General features: G+C 40.8%; 1 protein-coding gene across 1 annotated transcript; it reads right to left on the minus strand.

Annotated features, from left to right (window-relative positions):
- Positions 1–1501: 1501 nt before the first annotated feature.
- Positions 1502–2934, minus strand: LOC107822201 (basic endochitinase-like). Its single transcript, XM_016648720.2, has 3 exons — positions 2614–2934; positions 2362–2515; positions 1502–2017 (listed from the first exon to the last, which is right to left on the minus strand). The coding sequence occupies exons 1-3, from the start codon at positions 2876–2878 to the stop codon at positions 1645–1647; spliced, it is 792 nt and encodes a 263-aa protein (XP_016504206.1). The 5' UTR covers positions 2879–2934; the 3' UTR covers positions 1502–1644.
- Positions 2935–13196: the final 10262 nt, after the last annotated feature.

The raw sequence follows: 13196 nt of genomic DNA on the forward strand, positions 1-13196 counted from the left end.
TAGCCCAGAGATTAGACTGCCAGTCTAAAAGGCCTCTTGAACTGCAAACAGCCCATTTCGACTAATAAGCCTTCAAAAGGGCCTCCCGGACATGGCAGATTTGCGCAAATAGGATACTTTGATGGCACTATTTATTTTTTAACCCTATTAAGAAAACATTGGGAAAAGAACCTCTACGAGAATTTTGGAAAGGCTTCTAGTGGAAATATTTTTTATATAGTGCTCATTAGGATTTGCTACATAAATTGTTCGAATTCTTCTGCCACTAGAATTTGCCACAAAACATAATAATCGCCAAAATATTTCATGGTAATCAACAGGATTCACAAAAACATTGCAATCTCCAAAATATTTCTGGTGATGTGCTTTAAAATTCTGTCGGTGGGTATTTTACCAACACATTTCTTAACAGTATCAAAGTATAAAAGGTAGTACTTTATATCTGTCCTCCATGTAATTAAAAGGATTCCGTTTTATGGTCATTATGATTTATGAATATATACGTGTGACATAGCAAAACAAAAAAATATTACTGATTATTAATTTTGATAATGCATTTCTCACCAGTCACCAGGCCGCAAATTGATGATTAACTCATTCTCAGATGCAAGACAAGAAAACAGGAAGAGAACATACATGAAACACAAAATACTGGAGAGAATATGTTATTCACCACTAGGGTACAAATCGAACCGGAAAATCACACCAAACCGAAAAGTCAAACCAAACCGATTAAAAAACCCGATTAGGTTTGGTTTGATTTGGTTTGATATTGAGTAAAAAAATCTGAACAAAACCGACATATAAATATATAATTTTTATATATACTTTTAAGAATTTTCATAGAATTTTCTTTAAAAAATGTCTAGAAATATTTAAGATTCTCTTATGGGATGTAATATTTAGTAAAATATGAAGTGCTCTATCTTTATTAGCTTTAAATAATGGGTTGTATGATCACTTTCTTATCAAATGTTAGTGATATGTGTCAATCTCTTTGTTCTTCCATATTCATATGTCAAGATCTATTATATTCTTATATCTTTTTCGAATTTGAAGTGGTATTTTGATAATTTAAAATTAAATAGAACATATTATTATATAGGTATCATATTGATTTTATGTTTAATTATTAAATTCAGTTAACCTTGAAAGTGTACATCAACGAAAAATTATATATTGTCAGACGACTAAAAAAATAACTACTATATGTTACTAAGAAAATTCTCCTATAAGAATATGTTAATAGATCATACGTTTGTCAATTTGTTCAATGTTTACGAAATATATATTTACTTATAAAAAATTTAACAAAGTAAGATTGAAATAATATTTATGCAACAAAAAACCCAAAAAATCCGACAAAACCGAACCAATCCAAACCGATATAGTTGGTTTGATTTGGTTGTGATAAAAATCGAACCAACCCGATCCATGTATACTCGTGTTCACCACACACTCTTTTTAACGTTTAGAGAAATAGGCAAGAGATCGATCTTAGTTTGGATGGGCCAAACTTTATTATTTATATTTATACCTCATGATGCCACACATGATAGTAGTACATAGATAGACGGTAGCAACTTATTTGTAGAAAGAGAACTATATATATAATAGTAAGTATAACTTAGCAGACTAAGGTATTTACTGCCCAAAAGGCCTTTGTTTAGCGCAGTCCAAATTGTTGCCAGCGTCGACTCCAAGAATCTGACAGTATCTCCTGTAGAAGCCAATTCTGTTTTCCATATTTTGATTAGAACCTTTTCCACATTCAATTCCGCCGTTGATGATGTTGGTGATTAAACCATAGCCAGGGACACGACCAGCAGATGAATCAGCTCCTGATGGTCTCCATTTACCAGTAATGACATCGTGAGCCGAGGGCTTTGGTTGCTGCGCTGTCATCCAAAACCACAACGCTGTCTTGAATGAAACCACTGCGTTATTTGCAACTGCATCTGGATTCTTTAACAAATCCACTCCTATGGCTTCTCCAGCTGGTCCATAGTTGTAGTTACTACATGTCATAATATTGATAGTTGAGTTATTAGGATTCCATAACTGAAAATTTCGAAGATGTTTGTCACATATATAAAAGATAACTACAACTAACCATGCCCATAACAAGTAAGATTAGCAACTTGAAAAATAAGGTTGGTAACCATGCAAAATGTTAAGTAAAATATAGATTGATAGTGTTAAGTTCTCATTGAGTTAGCCTACACCCTACAGTATAACTGATTTTTTCACAGTATCAGATCACTCGAAAGATAACTGCATATGAGTAACGTAACAATTCAATAACTTAAAAAATAAGGCAGGTAACCTGGTAAATTAACAAGTTAAAACTAGAGCACTTACTAGGATATTTGCATGGGACCTCGACCAAAGTATTTTTTACCGGGAGCACAAGGCCATTGTTGATTTGCGACACAGTAATCTGGAGGGTTGCCTTGTTCCTGCTTGAAGCAGTATCCCCATGAATATGGACCATCTGGAGCTGTTGCCCACCCCCCTATTTATCAACATAACATTAGTATATATCTTGTGTAAGATTAATTTATAACTAAAGGTTAATTGTCATACTAATGCATGTGAAGAAAATATACATACCAGTAGTTTCATGAGAAGTTTGAGCCAAAAATGCAGCAATTTCCTTCTTACGAGTGTTGGTGTCTCCAGTAGTTCCAAAAGCTCCAAAGGACCTAGCAGCAGCTATGAATGCATCGTAAGTATAGAATCCTTTAGCACAATTGGCATCGTTGCGGTGCAGTAGCAGTCTCTCAAACATGTCTTTACTAACAAGAGCACCAACATCTTGTGCCAATGCTCCTGTTACAGACAAGACACAAAACAAAACCACTGCCCAAAACTTCATTCTTCTTATTCTACAAAATTCAGTGCGATATGTATGAAAGTTGTGTGTTTTGGGAGTGATGAGAAGGTTGCTATTTATAGGGAGCAGAGTGAAGGGGTGTGCTTTTCAAACTGAGTTTTACAGGGAATTATTAGTAATTAAATACCACTATGGCTGCTTAATTCCAACACTTCCACTTATCTTTGAGTATGACATTTGCTTACACAATGGGTCACATTACATGTATATATTATAATAATCAAATTTGGATGAATTTTATGGACAAAGTTGGGAGGAAAACACCTAAGACTGAGTCTTGGGTAGAATTCTTGCTAGTAGATATTCTTTTTTATTAATCAGCTGCTATGACTCATATATCTTGACAGAAGACTGCTGCTTAATAGTAGAACGCTTTTACCATTCCCTTCCCTGTTTTCCTAGTTCAATTTGCTTGTTCATTCAGTACACATAACTAGTTGTAGTAGTATAAGAAGTTTCTAGTGAATTTTAACATGCGATAGCAAATCAATTAGTACTATTTTTATCTTTACTAATTTATGTTTATCAGAAAAATTTATTTGTAATATTTTATTAGTGATCTGGTTATGTAAATAAATTAATTTAATATTATCGATGCATACAAATTAAACAGTAAATAAATAAAAGAAAGCCTGGGATTGACCGTTTGTTTACCCTAAAAATTGAGTTTCAATTAAACTTATATTGGGGTTTTAAGGATATGTGATTTGAACCGGTATCAATTGATAAACGACGAATTAAATAGATAAATTGGACAATAAAATAAATCAAACCGGTCTGCAAACAATGCCTTCGACCTCGATTCGAGATAGTCTCGAGATTAGTTAATAAGAACAGTGGATGATGGAACAAACAACGATGAACAATAAGCAAAACAAAGAAAGCAGCGTATGTGTATATTCTTATCAGTGAATAATGATCATTTTTTTACAAGTGAATGGGATCCCTCTTTATATAATAGGGGAATCCTAAATAAGGTACAACTCTAATAACGGAAATAGATCCCATGATTGGTACTAATAACCGCTTTGATTTGATCTGTTCCGAGATTTTCGCCGTGATCTTCGACCGATTACTGACATCTCGCCATTCTGTTATTACGCCTTACTCGAAGTCAATCATGCTTAATCTCGATTGTTGCTGGCCTCGATCTCAATGAACACTTTGATCTCCAGGCTTGATGTTCTATCTTCGAGCTCGAGCCCGATCTATTATGAGGTTACCCTCGAGGCAACTCCTCTGCCACCGAAATCGGGTATACTCGATTTCTACCGTATACAGATAGTCCCCTCGTTGGTTTAGAGTGTAATGAGAAGAAACGAATTCGAGACTTCGATTTAATACCTCAATCAATTATGACGTCAACATCGTGACGTAAGCGACAAAAGCGATTGAAGCGTCGCGTCTGCACAATTCCCAAGGTCATTAATTAACGCAGTTAATGGTCGGCCACCAGTGCTTTCAAACCATCAAAGTGGCTATTATAAATAGACCACCTTCATAATCTTCTCAAACTTTACTTTCAAACTTCTTCTAATCTTCAAAAGCTCTTTTATCTTCTTCAAGTTCATCAACTTTGCCGGTTTTCGTTTGCCAATCTCTTATTAAAACACATATTTTGCCTTCTTCTTCCTTAAACCTCATATTGCAATGGCAAAAACATCAAAGACCGTTCCTCAAGAAGAAAAGGCCTCCTCATCGCGGCCGGCCGGTGACAAAACACCGGTGGAGCCACGTATCGAAGAGTGCATCCCCGAGCCATGTGAACTTACTTCCGACTTTAAAGTCGAAAAACCCTCTTCAGTTCCTGGCCGATGCGAGCTCATGTCCAGATACATTTGTTCGATAACCGAAGATGATCTCGAGCAGGTAAAAAAACACTGCCACTGGGAGAATAAAGAGGTGGTGATTCCTACCCCCGAGGAGGACATCACCACTCATGTGAAAGGGTTCTTAAGTGTGTATACTTACCTTTCACACTGGGTTCCGTCGATCCTGTCATAATCGACTTCTGCCGCCAATACCGGGTAACCCTAGGCCAGATCTACCCCTATTTTTGACGCATTGTCATTTTGCTCAGATTCTTCTCGAGCAAGGTCGAGGGGATGTCTTTCACCCTTGATCATCTCATTAGGCTATACAGCCCCAGTCTTTATCGGGGTGGATTGATAAGGCTTCAGCACCGGGCCACGAAGGTGCTGTTCTCGAGCATAGACGAGGACAAGGACCGAGGATGGATGGGTCGGTTTGTCCGAGTCAGGACCTCCGACTTAATCCCCGCTGAGAAGATGCCCTTCCCCGAAGAATGGAATATTAAGCGTAAGTAAAACCTCACCTATAACGTTTGATTACTTGTTATGTTTCCTTTACCTCTTCTCATCTATATTCTTCTTTATGGTGCAACTTCCCCCTGGTTTCCTGGTGCAGTCCCGGACCTTGCAGGTTGGGTTCGACAACTGGTTTCAACCTCTTCGTATGTTGAGCGCTGGCACGATTTGTCCAAGGGTCGATGGGAGGCCAAAAATTATGGTAAGTTCCCATGTCCATGTTTGATGCTTTCCTGTGAAATACTTCTTTTTAACTTAATTTCTTCTCATACAGGTTTCGTAGATAATGTCGTCATGAGGCCGCCTCCCCCCGGGGAAGAGGAGGTCCCGAAGCCGACCAAAGACAAGAAAAGGAGAAGGGCCTCGCCTCCAGATACCCCAAAGCCCAGGAAAAGCAGGGCTCAAAAATCAAAGATCGATCCCGCCGTTCTGCCTGCTGATTTAGTCCAAGAGCTACGATATGAAGACGAGGAGGGAGAAAATGTCGACTGCCTGCTGGTGGCTCGGAAGAGGGAAAGCATCGAAGCTGCAAGAACTGCTGAGCCGGTGATGGTCAATAAGGTTCAGCCGTAGACCGAGGTGATCTCGGAGGAAGGTCCGAGCAGAGTCCCCGAGTCATCGGGTGTTGATGATGCCTCCTACCATGATGAGCAACCGGCGGGTGTGCCCGAAGGGTCTAATTCTGAGGCCCTTCAAAGAGAAGAGAATTCCCCAAGTGACTCACTCGGGGAAATTAACATTGATGATTCGCCGCCCGGCCACACGTTCTCTGATGGGCAGTTTCGGGATGCCTGGTCCATGGGGACCCCCGATGTGGGGACGACCCTCGAAGGGGATGATATATTTTGCGGCTGCTTCGCGGGGGTCGATGATGTTCCCGACCTGGACACATCACTCATTTTTTATGAGGCTCAGCCACTTCTGAACCAAGTGAGTTTTAGCCCATGTTACCATGCTTGCGTTTGTTCTTATTTAACTAAGTCTAATTTCCTTCCTTTTTGTACAGGCTACGATGCTCCATCGAGAAGCGTCCTCCAAATACCGAGCTGAGCTGGCCCGATATGAGGCTGATCTCAAAAAGCTTACGAAGGAGAGACGCCCTCAAACTCCTCTATATGCAAAAAGAAGAGGAGATCGTGAGTATTCGAGTCGAGCTGACAGGAGCTCATCAAGATCAGACCGAGGTCATTGAACGGGTAATATAAATTTTTGGGAGCTTGTTATGTATTAACTTGATATTGGCGACTAACACTTTGATCCTGCAGGTTCAGCAGAAGGCTGAATTGGTTGAGCAGCTTCGTGAGGAGGCCAAGATGAAAGAGGCGGACACTTTGGGGTGGAAACAGAACGTGGACTGTCTCGCCTCGGAGAAGATGCGGTTCGAGCCCAACTGTCTTCGATTTAGCATCAACTCCAAAGTGTGAAGGAGGAGAACTTGGCCCGAGCCCATAAGGTTAAGGAGCTCGAGACTCAGTTGGCCGCTGAGCTTGCAAGGGCCACATCCAAGGCAGAGGCGCTCGTGGCCTCCTACCGAGCCGATGCTGAAGCCCCTAACACTCGGGCAAAGGAAATTTCTGACATTGCTGAGATTAGATTGTCCCGTGTTGCCGAGCATGCTAGGCACCAGTCTCGAAGGGAGACTCTTGAGGAGGTTCATGCTCGTGGCTTCGACCTCACGGCTGATATCGAGAGTGTGAAGGTTTTGGAGGACGAGGCCGGAGCTCTGCTTTCTGATGATGAAGACTCAGCGAGTGGATCCGAGAGCGGAGGAAATAAATATGAAGCTCCCGAAGATGCGACTCCCGAGGTGGACTAGGCACTTAGGATTTTTTCTCCTTTTATTTTTTGTGTAAGAGCCTGTGTGGTCTTTGTAAATACTTTGCATATATGAGAGATTCCTTTCCTTTCCGTTTCTTCTCCGATTTCTAATTTATGATAAATTTTGTTTTGTCTTTGCCTTGTGAAAACTTTGTTGCAATTGGGTTGCTGTAGCCTGTATAATCGAGTGAGCAATAGCTCGAACTCAGAGTAGAACAAACCCTTAGGTTTTTTAGTTAAGCGAGGGCGAGTCCCCGAGCTCAACAATATGTTCAAGATTTTGATTTCGGATGGCTTGATCGAAGCCGTAATTGTACTGTTTTTATAGCCGAGTTCGAGTATGTTTCGAACTCACAGTAACAGACCCTTTAAGGTTTTATATCAAATAATGATGAATCCTCGAGCTATATTCAAGTCAGTTTTATCTGAACTCAGAATGGGGGAACCCTCAAGTCCGAAATTGAGTGAGAACAAAATCTCGAACTCTAAGTGTATTGGCCCTTAGGCTCTTTAGATTGGGCCGATATGGCCTCTAAAAGATGGTTATTCTTTCCCTTTTTCGGCTTAGAAGACTTAGTAAAAAAAAATCTTTATGCCTTAACACGTATTCTTTACCCATTGGGTGTTTTGAGAGTTCGATGTCGATTGAAACCCCTTTGCTTTTTATGCCTTAGCACGTTTGTATTAAGATAATTTGATACCTTTTAAGGTTTTTCGAGGGCTGATTTTATCGAAGCCCTTTTGATTACTTGCCGTCTCCGAGCCGCCTTAATTTGGCCGCAGCCTTTGGGTATGCCTCTTGGGCTTTTTTCCCAATAACACTTCGAACTTGTTCGAAGTGTTAGCCCCGAGAATGATGGCCTTGGCCTATAGATCGAGGGGTGCCTCTTTGAGGTCTTATGAATTTGAGTTTAGATTACTCGAATATGTCGATCGTTGACGGCAGTCCCCGGAGTGTACGAGGTATATTTGTACTTGGCCCTTGAGCTATTTCTCACAAAATCATAAGTATGGAGCTTGTATAGTAGAAAATTTTCTTTGAGACACAAAATGTTTGATATAGAAAGAATGTTTCTTTGTATAATTTATGCATGCGTACATGTTTTGCCATCGGGGCTATCTATATGGACATGGTTCATTCGACCGTTTGGCCTATTACAAAGTTTCCCTATCGAGACCCTTTGACACGAAGTATTTTCCTCGAAAGTGTAGAATCCGAGGGTGATGCCTCCCAGTTTTCGAGGTTGACTGTAAAGAAGCCTTGGATACTATTGAATTGTCCTCAGGTAGCACATAATTGTTGCCTCGTTAAAAACCTCACCGGAAAAACCCATTTGGGATAAAAACCGATCTAAGGGAAAAAGAGTGCAATGCGTGCTTTAAAACTTGAGGTCTCGATGTCTTCGATCGAACACCTGCAGTGGGTTAGTGTCGAATATATACATGAAAAAAGGGGATAAAGTTATACCTTAGCAATAATACCTTTTGAGAAGCGATATGTTCCAATTATTTGGCAGTTATTTGCCGTCCATCGTGCCAAGCTTATAAGATCCCTTTTCGACGATGTCGAGGACTTGGTAGGGTCCCTCCTAATTTGGTCTGAGCTTCCCTTTATTAGGATCTCGAGTGTTGATGGTGACTTTCCTCAGGACTAAGTCCCCGACTCTGAAGTGGCAAAGGTTGGTTCTCCTATTGTAGTATCTTTCAATTCGTTGCTTTTGTGCAGCCATTCGAATGAGTCGGCTTCTCATTTTTCATCCAATAATTCGAGGCTAGTATTCATAGCCTCGTGGTTTGACTCTTCTGTTATGTGTCAAAACCTGGCACTGGGTTCCCCGACTTTGAATGGAATCAAGGCTTCGGAGCCATATACTAAGGAGAACGGGGTTGCCCCCGTACTAGACTTTGATGTTGTTCGATATGCCAAAAGGACTTCGGGTAGAATTTCTCTCCATTTCCCCTTAGCGTCGTTCAACCTTTTCTTTAGGTTTTGAATGATAGTCTTGTTCGTCGATTCGTCTTGTCCATTCCCACTAGGGTGATACAGCGTTGATAATATCCTTTTTATTTTGTGGTCTTCGAGGAATTTTGTCACTTTGCTGCCAATAAATTGTTTTCCATTGTCACACATTATTTTGGCGGGTATCCCAAATTGACATACGATGTGATCCCATATGAAGTCTATAACCTCTTTCTCTCTCACTTTCTCGAACGCATGTGCTTCAACCCATTTAGAGAAATAGTCAGTCATAAATAAAATGAACTTAGCTTTATTTGGGGCCGATGGCAGAGGGCCGACGATATCCATTCCCCATTTCATGAATGGCCTTGGGGAAGGACTAAATGAAGTTGTTATCCGGGCTGATGGATCATCGGTGCAAACCTTTGACATTTATCACATTTTTGAACAAACTCCTTAGTGTCTTTTTCCATGCTATCCCAGTAGTATCATGCTCTTATGATTTTGTGAATCAGTGATTCGGCGCCGGAGTGGTTCCCACAAGTGCCTTCATGGACCTCTCGTAGAACATAATCGGTGTCTCCTGGTCCTAAGCATACTGCCAATGGTCCGTCAAATGTCCTTCTATATAATGTCCCATCTTCAGCCAATGTGAATCGATCAGCTTTGGTTTGTAGGGCCCTCGACTCTTTAGGGTCCGATGGGAGCTTTCCGTTCTTCAAGTATTCAATATATTTATTCCTCTAATCCCAGGTTAAGCTTGTAGAGTTTATCTCGGCATGACCTTCCTCGATTACGGATCTCGAGAGCTGAACAACAGTCCCCGAGCTGATCTCATCTTCCTCGACCAATGACCCCAAATTTGCAAGTGCATCTGCCTCACTGTTTTGTTCTCGAGGTACATGCTGTAAAGTCCATTCCTTGAAACGGTGCAAAGTTACCTACAGTTTGTCCAAATACCTTTGCATTCTATCCTCTCGAACTTCAAAAGTTTTGTTTACATGGTTCACTACCAGTAAAGAGTCACACTTGGCTTCAATGACTTCTGCTCCCAAGCTTTTAGCTAGCTCAAGATCTGCAATCATGGCCTCGTACTCGGCTTCATTATTAGTCAACCTAGAAGTTTTGATAGATTGCCTAATAGTGCTACCTGTGGGTGGCTTCTAAACGATGCCTAGCCCGGACCCCTTCATATTCGAAGCACCATCTGTGAAGAGGGTCCATACCCTCGATGATGTACCCGATTTTAACAAGAGTTCCTTTTCAACTTCGGGTATGAGGGTTGGCGTGAAATCGGCCACGAAGTCCGCTAAAATTTGAGACTTGATGGGCGTCTGGGGTTGATATTTGATATCATACCCACTGAGTTCGATGGCCCATTTGGCCAATCAGCCCGATAGTTCGGGCTTGTGCAAAATATTACGAAGTGGGTAAGTGGTTAATATGCATATGGGGTGATATTGAAAGTATGGTCTTAACTTTCTAGAGGCGCTTATCAGTGCAAGTGCCAATTTTTCCAAGTGTGGATATCTAGTTTCTACTTCTCCTAAGGTTCGACTTACATAATAAACGGAAAATTGCATACCTTGCTCTTATCGAACTAGGACGCCACTTATCGCGATTTCCGATACTGCTAAGTACAAGTAAAGTTTCTCATCTTCCTTTGGAGTGTGAAGCAGTGGTGGGCTCGATAGGTATTGCTTCAATTCCTCTAATTCCTGATGGCATTTCGGCGTCCAGGCGAAATCGTTCTTCTTTTTGAGTAGAGAGAAAAATCGGTGGCTTCGATCCGATGACCTCGAAATGAATCGGCCTAAGGTAGTTATTCGTCCAGTTAGCCTCTGCACGGCTTTTACACTGTCCACGACGGTGATGTCTTCGATGGCCTTGATTTTATCGGGGTTGATCTCGATCCCCTGATTAGATACCATGAAGCCAAGGAACTTGCCCGAACCGACCCCGAAAGCACATTTCTCGGGGTTGAGCTTCATGTTGTATTTCCTTAAAATCTCGAATGTTTCCTGCAAATGATCCAAATGGTCCTCTGCGCGCAGGGACTTAACTAGCATGTCATCAATATAAACTTCTATTGTTTTACCTATTTGTTCTTCGAACATTTTATTTACTAAGCATTGGTAAGTAGCTCCTGCATTTTTTAGCTTGAAGGGCATTGCATTATAACAATATGTTCCATACTTGTTGATGAATGAAGTCTTTTCTTGGTCTTCCGGGTTCATTTGGATTTGACTGTACCCGGAATAGGCATCGAGAAAAGTAAGGATCTCGTGGTCGGTCGTGGCATCGATCATGCGATCGATGTTAGGTAGTGGAAAAGAATCTTTGGGGCACGCTTTGTTTAAATCTTTATAATCTACACACATTCTAAGTTTGTTTCCTTTTTTAGGGACTACAACTACATTGGCTAACCATTCGGGATATTTCACCTCCCAAATGGACCCTATTTTGAGTAGTTTAGTTACCTCGTCCTTTATGAATGTGTTCTTTACCTCGGACTGGGGTCTTCTCTTTTGCTTCACTGGTTTGAACCTAGGGTCCAGGCTTAGCCGATGCGTCATTATCTCCAGTAGGATCCCTCTCATGTCTAAATGGGACCAAGAAAAATAATCTATGCTATTAATAAGAAACTGAATAAGCTTTTTCCTAAGTTCGAGGGTTAATCCTGTTCCCAGGTATACCTTTCGCTCGGGACAGGTACTCAATCAATATAACCTATTCCAGCTCTTCGACCGTTGATTTGGTGGCGTCAGAATCTTCGGGAACAATAAATGTCCGAGGGGTCAGAAAATCCTCCTCTTCTTCTTCTATCTCCTGCTTCCCCGATTCGGTCGAGGCCGGTGGCTGTGATTGCTATTTGACTTCATGTTTACCTTTGATGCTCGACCTTTCCGAGGTTGATAGTGTCAATATCGATGTTACCTCATCGATCGCAAACATTTCCTTTGCAGCATACTGCTCCCCGTATACTATTTTTACACCGTTCAATGTCAGGGATTTTATCATTTGGTGGAGAGTCGAAAGGATTGCCCTCATATTGTGGATCCAAGGCCTTCCGTGTCACGACCCAAACCGTAGGGCCGCGATGGGCAACCGATGCCTAACTCAACTGAGTACCAATGTAACGTATCATTCTTATCATACTATCATGGGTAAATGAACCAGAAAGGCCGTCATGAGATAACTAGAATAAAATATAAGGGAATACTAGACATAGGACGACCCAACATGATATAGAAACTTATACATGTGACATACGAGCCTATAAGGCCGACATAATCATTTGTATACTTAAGACATAGGCCGATAAGGCCATACAAGTATCCATATACATGTCACCTGTCTACAAGCCTCTAAGAGTACATAAATGTCATAAAGGTTGGGATAGGACCCCGTCATACCAATCAATACATATTCAAATCATACTAACCAAATAGGCAATTCCGGAGCAAGTGGAGTGCACAAACACCTTCTGCTGAGCTTATAGCCTACTAGGAGAACTCTCAACTTGTCTATCGGGACCTGCGGGAATGAAACGCAGCGTCCCCATGCAAAAAGAACGTCAGTACAAATAAAGTACCGAGTATGTAAGGCATGAAAGTTATATATAAAAGATATGAAAGAAACGTGGAGTACAGAACTCAACCTGAAATTCTGAATAGCTCTGTGAATCGTGAAAATTTTATAATGCCATAAGTGCGTATAAATGTCATATCATGCATAGGTATATGCGTACATAACATCATCAAGACTCTGAGAGTATCCCATCATATCATCTCGGCCACTGTGGGCGAAATAATCAACGTATACCAGCTGATCAGGTGGTGGTGCGTATATAACACCGTAACTTTTTTGCATATCTCATATACATATAATATACGCGTATATAACGCCATCTGGTCATGGGTCAATGTATATGTATAAATGAATGAAATACATAAGAAATATGTATCAATATACCTTTCGGATAAACTTTATCAACTACGTATTTTTCTTAGACCCATGAACAGAAGATATAATAATAATTTACATGGGGAATCAAGAACGTAGGCATCTCTAATACTTCTATGAATAGAGTCATTTATGAAAGTTTCGCATTTGCACGTTTTGTTTGTATCATATGGATCATGCCAAAATGAAAGAATGGATAGCCTTAACATACCTTAACTTTGTTGAGTCT

The sequence above is a fragment of the Nicotiana tabacum genome, chromosome 17 (assembly GCF_000715075.1).
Source record: "Nicotiana tabacum cultivar K326 chromosome 17, ASM71507v2, whole genome shotgun sequence".
NCBI lineage: Eukaryota > Viridiplantae > Streptophyta > Magnoliopsida > Solanales > Solanaceae > Nicotiana > Nicotiana tabacum.

What these genes read in the sequence shown, in the direction of transcription:
- LOC107822201 (XM_016648720.2), bottom strand. Translation starts at nt 2,878, where the DNA reads ATGAAGTTTTGGGCAGTGGTTTTGTTTTGTGTCTTGTCTGTAACAGGA. An exon ending in AACTTCTCATGAAACTACTG is followed by an intron (nt 2,516 to 2,613) that starts GTATGTATATTT and finishes GTTGATAAATAG; the next exon opens with GGGGGTGGGCAACAGCTCCA. An exon ending in GGTCCCATGCAAATATCCTA is followed by an intron (nt 2,018 to 2,361) that starts GTAAGTGCTCTA and finishes TATGACATGTAG; the next exon opens with TAACTACAACTATGGACCAG.